This window comes from Takifugu flavidus, unplaced genomic scaffold, assembly GCF_003711565.1.
Source record: "Takifugu flavidus isolate HTHZ2018 unplaced genomic scaffold, ASM371156v2 ctg653, whole genome shotgun sequence".
Classification (NCBI taxonomy): Eukaryota; Metazoa; Chordata; class Actinopteri; order Tetraodontiformes; family Tetraodontidae; genus Takifugu; species Takifugu flavidus.
In genome coordinates, this window is record NW_026622264.1 from 1 (window position 1) to 10,768 (window position 10,768).

At 44.3% G+C, this 10,768-nt stretch overlaps 3 protein-coding genes across 3 annotated transcripts; 2 read left to right on the forward strand and 1 right to left on the reverse strand.

The window, feature by feature from the left end:
* Positions 1 to 58: 58 nt before the first annotated feature.
* LOC130521032 (vomeronasal type-2 receptor 1-like) lies at positions 59 to 1,887 on the reverse strand (the record flags this gene model as incomplete). Its single annotated transcript, XM_057024688.1, has 5 exons — positions 1,598 to 1,887; positions 1,117 to 1,411; positions 747 to 1,036; positions 366 to 661; positions 59 to 252 (listed from the first exon to the last, which is right to left on the reverse strand). Coding segments are annotated over exons 1-5 (1,365 nt in total), but the record flags the coding sequence as incomplete, so codon positions are not given.
* Positions 1,888 to 3,589: 1,702 nt separating this feature from the next.
* LOC130521033 (extracellular calcium-sensing receptor-like) lies at positions 3,590 to 6,985 on the forward strand. The gene is made up of 9 exons (XM_057024690.1): positions 3,590 to 3,726; positions 3,828 to 4,122; positions 4,196 to 4,282; positions 4,396 to 4,665; positions 4,742 to 4,945; positions 5,021 to 5,296; positions 5,413 to 5,640; positions 5,720 to 5,843; positions 5,911 to 6,985. Exons 1-9 carry the CDS (start codon positions 3,617 to 3,619, stop codon positions 6,819 to 6,821), a joined length of 2,505 nt encoding a protein of 834 aa, XP_056880670.1. The 5' UTR covers positions 3,590 to 3,616; the 3' UTR covers positions 6,822 to 6,985.
* A 350-nt stretch (positions 6,986 to 7,335) lies between these two features.
* LOC130521031 (extracellular calcium-sensing receptor-like) lies at positions 7,336 to 10,765 on the forward strand (the record flags this gene model as incomplete). The annotated part of the gene is given in 10 exon segments (XM_057024687.1): positions 7,336 to 7,568; positions 7,729 to 8,023; positions 8,551 to 8,637; positions 8,779 to 9,048; positions 9,125 to 9,328; positions 9,407 to 9,664; positions 9,851 to 10,078; positions 10,152 to 10,275; positions 10,345 to 10,491; positions 10,494 to 10,765. Coding segments are annotated over 10 exon segments (2,115 nt in total), but the record flags the coding sequence as incomplete, so codon positions are not given.
* Positions 10,766 to 10,768: the final 3 nt, after the last annotated feature.

Genomic DNA, 10,768 nt, shown 5'->3' on the forward strand with positions numbered 1-10,768 from the left:
CTGAAACACTTGTAATAAACCATATTAGTAGTTACAGAGGTGATTCTTTAGGTTTGACCTGTTTGGGGTTAATCGTGGTGAATTTGCTACACCGAGTGGTAGCATTTGTGTCCTGACACACTGCATTATGAATGGCATGAGCTATTGCATAAACAGCCTTGTACACCATGTTGGTAATGCGGAGCTCAGAAGTGTCAGTGTACGGACTCTGGAGAGTCATTATGTCTTCAGATCCATCGCACATGCGCTCACCTGCAACAGCAACTGACAACACAGGAGATCTGTTGAAAGCCTTTGTTATTAGATTTGGACACTAATTTAAAATCTACCCGCAGTAAATTAAGAAGAGGTATAACTTCTGTCACCTTTTCCCAACCGGCAGTTGAATGAGTCCTCCCAGAACTCAGTGAGCACAGGAGATGAAGCCACTTTCGAGGGGGAGAGATCCAGCAGGAAGTCTCTCAGGCCTGGGATGACAGACCTCTGAATGGCAAATCCAATAGTTCCAGCACAGAAGCTGAACCTCAGCATGTCTGGGTCAGTTACCCAGGATTCACTGCCTATCCACTGGCGAGGTGGTGAGGGTTCATGAGACAGTTCCTCGAGCAGGATCATCATTTCTGTAGATGCTGTAAAGGCTACAACCACCACAGCTGTTGACCTGCAGAAAACTCACAAGTATGTGCGTCATTTCAAACAAACACAAATACCTTCATGAATCATAAAGCAAAAATAGATCTATACACCTGCGGATGACATCAGCCACTCTCTTGATCCTGCTGTGCGGGTGGGTGCGATAAAAGGATTCCGAGTACTCCACACAGATGCCCTCCTTCTGAGCTGCATGCAGGAACGCTGCCATGCCATTATTGCCATAGTCTGAATCTGAGCACACAGCACCTATCCAAGTCCAGCCAAAGTGTTTGATGAGTTTGGCCAAAGCGTCGGCCTGGAACTGGTCACTGGGAATCGTTCTGAAGAAACTTGGGTACTTCTGTTTATCAGACAGGCATGCACAGGTGGCAAAGTGGCTCACCTGAAGTTGAACATTGTGTCATTAGAGTGATGGTTAATATTATGTTTTCATGCGCTTTGGTAAAAGTTGAAAATATTCACTAGTGGAATGTCGAAGGAGCCGATGACGCGGGATATGCTGATGGACGGAGTGGAACCAGACTCGCCGACGACAGCCATCACCATACCGGACTGTGAACAGTTGTCACCTGTGACAAACACAGGGTCCAGAGTGTTTAACAGTTGGAAGGCCACATGCACTGCGACGGGCACGGCTGCACAAGAGTCGTGGATCTGGTAACCGAGTTTGATTCCAGGAAGCAGCTCCGTGCTGTTGTTGATCTCCTCGATGGCGAAGACCATTGCACGTGAAAATTGCAGTTCAGCAGGATGAATCCTGAACAAACATGATGATAAAGATCATATTAACACTAAAAGTCAGGGAAGCATAAGGTGTTGCCAAATCATTAAATTTCACAAATAAAGATAATCTGAAAAGTAATAAATCTGCAACTCATATATAAATCACAACACGGAGGCTTTCATCAAAAAATTTCTGTCCCACATTTTAACATCTTCTAACCTCCCTCTGCAGCGGAATGGCTCAGGCATGGTGGTGTAGTTGTGGTTCATCATGACTTCATAGTCATGTATGGAGAAAACCCCCCCGATGACAAAGTCTCCATCCTTTGAGAAAGCAGGTAGGCGAGCAGAACCCTGGAGCCGACATATGACAGACGGAGCCGCGGCACCAGTTGTGTCCTTCCTCGGTCCAACCTGTTGTTTCAGACTGTTCTCAGGAGCCTTCAGGTCACCAGCTGAGTTTAAATCAAACAGAGAAATCAAGCAAAGGAAGAGAGCAGAGATCTCCATCCTACATGTGTGTGCAGTCCGTGCCCAGATTGTCACCTTATATATCCCAGATTCAAGCTTGCCCTCCTTACATCATTTCACATCAGAGACTTTGAGGCAGTCATAAAAAGTGACCTCATGATCTTTTAATTAACTTTGTTTCTACATGGTGGGACTGTGAATGTAAAATTAACACAATAAAAACACGTTTTCGTCATCATTTTCTTCTGTCATACATGAAGAGATTTGAAAAGATTGCATTGATCTGGAAATATAACATTCCACTTTAGCAGTATTCAAACGTCACCCAGACAAAACCTGGTTTCTGCATCTATTAACTCTCAAACCCGTTACTGTAGGTAAAATTATATGACTACCACCTGGTGGATGTTATAGTCAAACACATGTGAGTCTCAACTGAATGTGATTAATAGTGATTATTAGTTTTAACTGTACATTATCAGTTGTTATAACATGATTAAAAGTACTACTAGCATTATGTTTAATGCTTACTACATTTACTAAAATATATGAGGAGTGAGGATCTTCAAGATTGTTACAGTGTATTTGCTCTTTGACTTCCTGCTTTATTTTGTAGCCTTTGCAGACACCCACCAGAAAATAAGAATATAAATTCTTTTTTCTACCTTTGTTGGTTTGTTTCAGGGCTTTTGTGATTCTTGGTAATAAAGTATTATAAAGGATCATTTCATTGTTGAAATAGTGCACATCCAAGTTTATGCACTGAGTAATCTTGCATGGAGCTTTAACATGGATGCACTGATATAAGTGACACTGAACTGCAGAATATAGGAAGTATGTTGACTCAGTTGTTTCTTCACCAATTTCAATATATCAGCAGAATAATTGTCCTGCAGTGTCAAATGTCCCGATTTACTGTGGGAACCTGGAGATTTTTATGTAACTAGTACTCATGGATGGACTGACCTCCTGATCTATGGGTGTGTGTTCCTACCAGTTACTACTGGGGATCAATATTTCACCTCCAGTCCAAAGCTTGTCTGTTTTGGTGCTTTTAGGCTTTCTTGCAGAAAATTTGTGCTTAGATTTGACTCCTCTTTTGTTGCCCAAACATCCCTAACTTATCAAGGAATGACCTCCACCTGACCTCTGTCGGTGTGCATTGGTACCTGGCACCGACAAGGTTGCAGCAGAACCTTTAAGTCCTGTTTGTGGCGAGGTGGGACCCCAATGGATCAGACTTTTTTGTCCAGCACATCCCATAGATGCTCCACTGGAAGAGGCCACTAGGAAATCTTGTGTCCATGAAAGAGTGAACATGGTCTCCAACAGCGCTTAGGTAGGTGGCAAACTTACATCAACATGGATGGCAGAACCAAATGTAAATATTGGTAATCATGAAGGCCCTTTGACATGAAAAAAGACACTTCTAAATGCTGATAACTTTCCACTTCAGGGAACGGGGTTTGCATTATTAAACTCTGTAGATGTTTAAAAAAACGGCCTGCCCCTGAACGACTGCCAGCGCCCTGATGGGTGGTGTAGAAGGTGACAGTGCCTGCTAGATATAAAATGATGTCAGCTAATGATGTACTCGTGTCTGAAGATAACAGGGCAAGAGTGGAGGGCAGATATGGGGACAATCCTAGATCTGCTATTACTCCTTTATTTCTGCATTCATTTGACATTTTTCCTCTCCTTTCTTTTTGCAGAGGCTTTTGCGGATTTGCCCTACTGTAGATTAAGGAGACAGTTTGATCTGAATGGGATGCACAAGCCTGGTGACATGATTCTTGGTGGGCTGTTTGAAGTCCACTACACCTCTGTCTTTCCAGATTTGACTTTCACCTCAGAACCCAATCAGCTTGTCTGCCAAGGGTAGGCCTCTTCATAATACAGCAAAGCAGGTAAATCCATTTAGATATAACATATCAGTAATTGGCAACTCCTGTTTTTGTGTGTGTACGTGTGTGTTTTAGCTTTGACCTTGCAGGGTTCCGACATGCCATGACGATGGCTTTTGCCATTGATGAGATCAATAGGAACATCAGTCTGCTACCTAACGTGACTCTGGGATACAGTCTGTATGACAACTGCGCGACACTTGTAATAGGATTCAGTGCTGCGCTGTCAATGGTCAGCGGCCAACAGGAGCAGTTTCTGCAGCAGGAGAAGTGTTTGGGAACTCCTCCAGTCCTGGGGATTGTGGGGGATTCCTTCTCCACCTTTTCCATCGCCACATCTGACGTGATTGGTTTATTTAAACTGCCAATTGTAAGTTTCAGTTCAGTGACAGTTTGACTCCTTCTCATTGTGAAACACAGCATGTGGGTCTGTTTGATTTTAGGTGAGTTATTTTGCCACGTGCTCCTGCCTAAGTGATCGTCAGCGGTTTCCATCCTTCTTTAGAACAATCCCAAGTGATGGCTTCCAGGTAAAATTCTGTCTGACACATGACTATAATGATGTTTTCAGATAGAGTGCAGTAGCAATAGAATGCAAACAGTGCAGGATGCCTGTAAATTCACTAGAAAACGCTGTGCTCAGGTGCGCGCTGTGATCCAGATCCTGAAACACTTCCGCTGGTCATGGGTGGGACTGCTGGTTAGTGACGATGATTACGGGCTCCACGTCGCCCGATCATTCCAGTCTGACCTGACTCGGTCTGGCGGAGGCTGTTTGGCTTACTTGGAGATTTTGCCCTGGGGTTACAACCCAGGAGAGCTGACGCAGGTTGTGGAAGTGATGAAAAAATCTACAGCACGCGTTGTCATCGTGTTTGCACATCAGATCCACATGATTCAACTTATGGAAGAGGTGTGTATCTCTCGGTCGGTCTGTTTGTCTGTCTCTCTGTCTCTCTGTCTGTCTGTCTGTCTCTCTGTCTGTCTAGGTGGTAAAGCAGAATCTGACTGGTCTGCAGTGGATCGCCAGTGAAGCTTGGACAGCGGCTGCCGTGCTCCAGACCACTGAACTCATGCCGTACCTTGGTGGCACTCTAGGCATCGCCATCCGTCGAGGAGAAATACCAGGGCTCAGGGACTTTCTGCTGGGATTGCACCCGGATCTGCATGAAATTAGCAACAGAAACAGCCTGGTAAACTACAGGGTTGCAAATAAAAAACAGCCAGAAATAATTTTTCGATTTGAGGAAATATGGTATGTGTTTTAGGTGAGGCAGTTCTGGGAATACACCTTCCAGTGTCGCTTCGCTCCAGCTCCAACAGGTTGGGTGGAAGGTGGAGGCTTGTTGTGTACTGGAGAGGAAGAACTGGGGAGAGTGCAAACTGAATTTCTGGATGTTTCGAACTTGAGACCAGAGTACAACATTTATAAGGCCGTGTATGCTCTGGCACATGCTCTTGATGAGATGCTGCACTGTGTGCCTGGCAGGGGGCCTTTTGATGAGCACAGATGTGCGACTTTAGAAAGTCTGAAGCCATGGCAGGTGTGATAACCATTTATAGAGCTTCTGTTTATAAAATTAATGGGAACAATCGATCAAAAGTACATGGTGTAAGGTTTTAATCTCTTCATAACAGTCTTCTCCTCTGGTCTTTCTAGCTTATGCATTATTTACAACAAGTCAATTTCACCACAGCATTTGGTGATGAAGTATCATTTGATGAAAATGGCGACGCCTTACCGATATATGACATCATGAACTGGCTGTGGCTCCCAGATGGAAGAACTAAGGTTCAGAATGTGGGTGAGGTCAAAGGGTCTTCGTTCAGAGGTGAAGAACTCACAATCCATGAAGATAAAATTTTCTGGAACTTTGAATCCAAACAGGTTGATACAATATTGTTCAGTCAAAGGCAGTTTTAAATGTTGCATATTAACTGTGGTTAATTGGTTGATTTTATTTCAGATGCCACAGTCAGTCTGCAGCACGAGCTGTCTTCCAGGGACCCGGAGAGTCAGAAAAAAAGGACTGCCTGTCTGCTGCTTTGACTGTCTTCCTTGTTCTGAGGGGGAAATCAGCAACACAACAGGTTGGTGTTTGACTTCAAACTATTTTGGGCACATTAATCTCAAAGCTGTGTCCATGTTTTGCTTCAGACTCCATGGAGTGCACCAGTTGTCCTGAGGACTTCTGGTCCAGCCCCCAGCGGGACCACTGCGTTCCCAAGAAAACTGAGTTCCTCTCCTACCATGAACCTCTGGGTATCTGTCTGACAGCCGCCTCCTTGTTGGGAACAGTGATCAGCGCGGTTGTGTTGGGCATCTTCATCCATCATCGCAGTACACCTGTAGTACGGGCCAACAATTCCGAGCTCAGCTTCCTGCTCCTGGTGTCCCTTAAGCTGTGTTTCCTCTGTTCTCTGCTGTTCATCGGTCGTCCCAGGTTGTGGACGTGCCAGCTGAGACACGCAGCATTCGGGATCAGCTTTGTGCTCTGTGTCTCGTGCATCCTGGTGAAAACCATGGTGGTCCTGGCTGTCTTCAGGGCCTCCAAGCCAGGAGGGGGCGCCACTCTGAAGTGGTTTGGTGCCGTGCAGCAGAGAGGAACAGTTCTGGGTCTCACATCTGTTCAAGCAGCAATTTGCACAGCATGGCTCGTTTCTTATTCACCAGAACCACATAAAAACACTCAATACTACAACTACAAGATAGTGTATGAGTGTGTTGTCGGGTCTCCGATTGGGTTTGCAGTATTAATGGGTTATATTGGATTACTGGCTGTGCTTAGCTTCCAACTAGCCTTTTTGGCAAGGAATCTCCCAGACAATTTTAACGAGGCCAAACTCATCACTTTCAGCATGTTGATCTTTTGTGCAGTGTGGGTGGCCTTTGTTCCCGCTTACATCAACTCTCCTGGTAAATATGCAGATGCTGTTGAAGTCTTTGCTATCCTAGCTTCTAGTTTTGGACTTCTGGTAGCACTCTTTGGTCCCAAATGCTATATAATACTTCTGAGACCGGAAAGGAACACAAAGAAAGCCATCATGGACCGTGATACTAGAAAATGATATATTTTAAATGATCCTGTCGTGTTTTAGCTGTACCATCAGAAACATCATATTTTTCTTTTAAAACCAACTGAAATTGCAGTTCTTGTATTAGTCTCTCAAAACCACCTCCCTGTCATCTACTAATATAAGTACTAGTTAAATAAAGTTGGGGGAAAAGCTTTTATTTATTTATCTGTGTATTATTTATGCATTCGTAACGAAGCAACAAACTCATATTCTGCAAGTTTTGATGGATTTCCTGGCATTATTAATACTTAAAATTAGATTAGATCAAATAAAATCAGGAAGGGAAATGCAGACATTATATTTACCAATCCTATGAACTATCCAAATCTTGCATAACCTTAAATTAAACAAGGTCAAGATGACAAAAGTAACATGTATGAAGTGAAACGAATCTGACGTCATCGGTCACACCTTGATGGGTGTCATCAGACATGGTGAAGACACAACTCTGCATATAAAATATGCAGTAGAGATGAAGAGAACTGAGGTGGAGGAAGGAGGAAGAGTGATGGCTGACATCACTGGCACATTGGGCCTCTTCTTCACCCTCATCACATTGTTTGTCTCCTCTTCCACCTCCTTCAATGCTCCGACTTGCAAGCTATGGAGGAAATTTCAGCTTAATGAGATGCACGAACCGGGCGATGTGCTTCTAGGTGGGCTGTTTGAAGTTCATTACAGCTCTGTTTTTCCCGAGTGGACATTTACATCTGAACCACATCAGCCTGTCTGCACTGGGTAAGTTTCATGCACACCACAAACAATGATTCAAGCTCAGATTGGTCCTGGGAGAAAAATGTCAATTAAATGCTTGTGATGGGTGAATCCATCCATAAAGGTGTATCTGTAGCCAGTTTCACCAGGTTCTTGTTAATGATTTTGGTATTTTGCATGTCAGATTTGACATTCTAGGCTTCCGTCACGCTATGACCATGGCCTTCGCTGTTCAGGAGATAAACAAGAACCCTGACCTGCTTCCTAATCTGACTCTGGGATACCGTCTTTATGACAACTGCGGAGCCCTTGTGGTTGGATTCAGTGGAGCGTTAGCACTGGCAAGTGGTCAGGAGGAGGCGTTTGCTCTTCAGGAAGGCTGTGCTGGGAGCCCACCGGTCCTGGGGATCGTGGGTGATTCACCCTCTACATTCACTATTGCTTCTGCCAGTGTGTTAGGCTTGTACAAAATACCTATGGTCAGTGATTGGTGGCACTAAAGTTTGTGTTTTGTATGTGAATTATAAACTTTCATCTTTTGAATAACGTTGGAAAACACAGGAAGAAATGTGATTGGTTATGTAGAGAAATGGATGTCATCTGATGAAGGCATATAAATAATTATTACAATAATTTGATCAAGTCCATAAATTACCCCTTTTTCAAATAAAAAATTCTTTTTTACCAAACAAAAACTGCAAAATGAACTTAAATCTTAGTTAAATTTAGTGTAAAAGTGATCCTCACACTTCGGATCAGAGTACAGACACAGACAGCTAATCTTTGGAGAAAATCTAAGTGCACTGAGATTTAAAATTTTTGTTTAAAAATTCAAATGTCTTTTTTTTTCTTTTCTGTTTTTAAAAATGTCGATCTGTCTTACACAGTTAAATCTGTTAAAATATAAGAACAATTTCATGTTCATGATGAGTCCTCAGGAAATCTCTAATGCTCTAAAACATAATTAAAACATTTGGGCTTGTGCTGATTAACTTCCTATTTTTAGGTGAGCTATTTTGCTACATGTTCCTGTCTGACCAATCGTCAGCGCTTTCCGTCCTTTTTTAGAACCATCCCGAGCGATGCTTTCCAGGTAAAATATTCCTTTCAAGCTGAGAATCTATAAAGATTAAAAAAAAACTCCACCCTCAAATTCAACCAAATATTACTTAGTATCAGACTACAAACTGTGGTAACTAAAACACTCAATTTTCTGGACTGATCCCACATTCAGGTACGTGCAATGATCCAGATCCTGAAACACTTTGGATGGACTTGGGTGGGACTGCTGGTCAGTGATGACGATTATGGGCTCCATGTGGCCCGTTCGTTCCAGTCTGACCTGGCCCAGTCAGGGCAAGGTTGTCTGGCCTACTTGGAGGTTTTGCCCTGGGACGGTGATCTGAGTGAAAACAGGAGGATTGTGCACATGATAAAGGAATCAACGGCTCGCGTGCTGATGGTCTTTGCACATGAGTTCCACATGATTCATCTCATGGAGGAGGTTTGATGTGCACAGAAAAAACTGCAGTGAACACGCTAAAGAATGCTATTTCTGGTATTAATAATGATATGTACAGGTGGTGAGACAGAAGGTGACAGGCCTACAGTGGTTAGCAAGTGAAGCTTGGACTGGAGCGGCCGTCCTTCAGACGCCGGACTTCATGCCGTACCTGAATGGCACGCTGGGCATCGCCATCCGTCGAGGTGAAATAACAGGTCTCAGAGACTTCCTCCTACGAATACGGCCTGGCCAGAGTAGCAACAACACTAGTTATGATATGGTAATTATTTCTTACTATTTGAACTCCCAGAGGAACTGGTAATTCCAAAAATAAATGATATATTTAATCTTTTTTCAGGTTCAACAGTTTTGGGAATACTCATTCCAGTGTAAATTTGGTGCGTCGGGTTCAGCAGAAGCCTGCACAGGAGAGATGAATATCCAGCAGGTGGACGCTGAGTTTTTGGACGTGTCTAACCTCAGACCAGAGTATAACATTTACAAAGCTGTGTACGCTTTGGCGCACGCGCTTGATGACATGCTGCAGTGTGAGCCAGGGAGGGGGCCGTTCAGTGGAGGCAGCTGCGCGGATATTCACAAACTGGAGCCCTGGCAGGTGAGACCTGACACTGGAAAATAACAAGCGCTTCCCCTTTTAGTGTGAGCCTTTGAAATTTAGATTCACCCAGTGGTCCCTCAGACCTGATTACTGTCAACCTCCATCAGCTGTTCAAATTGGAGCAACAGGGTCCAGAATTAGGATTCGACCTAATAAGCCTGATGTGGTATTGTGCATTTGCAGTTCGTGCATTATCTACAACATGTCAATTTCACCACAACGTTTGGCGATCAAGTATCATTTGATGAAAATGGGGACGTCCTACCCATCTATGACATCGTCAACTGGCAGTGGCTCCCTAATGGAAGAACTCAGGTTCAGAATGTGGGTGAGGTCAAGAGGTCACCGTCCAGAGGTGAAGAACTCCAGATCCATGAAGACAAGATCTTCTGGAACTTTGAATCTAATAAGGTTATTCTTGTGTGCTCCTGTTATCTGTTAGAAGAAATGCATAAAAATCAGATTTTGACTTTTCCTCCTGCAGCCCCCACAGTCAGTGTGCAGTGAAAGCTGTCCTCCTGGAACCCGCATGTCCACGAAGAAAGGACAACCTGTCTGCTGCTTTGACTGTCTTCCTTGTTCTGAGGGGGAAATCAGCAACACAACAGGTTGGTGTTTGATTTCAAACACTATTTTGGGCACATTAATCTCAAAGCTGCGTCCATGTTTTGCTTCAGACTCCATGGAGTGCACCAGTTGTCCTGAGGACTTCTGGTCCAGCCCCCAGCGGGACCACTGCGTTCCCAAGAAAACTGAGTTCCTCTCCTACCATGAACCTCTGGGTATCTGTCTGACAGCCGCCTCCTTGTTGGGAACAGTGATCAGCGCGTTGTGTTGGGCATCTTCATCCATCATCGCAGTACACCTGTAGTACGGGCCAACAATTCCGAGCTCAGCTTCCTGCTCCTGGTGTCCCTTAAGCTGTGTTTCCTCTGTTCTCTGCTGTTCATTGGTCGTCCCAGGCTGTGGACGTGCCAGCTGAGACACGCAGCATTCGGGATCAGCTTTGTGCTCTGTGTCTCGTGCATCCTGGTGAAAACCATGGTGGTCCTGGCTGTCTTCAGGGCCTCCAAGCCAGGAGGGGGCGCCACTCTGAAGTGG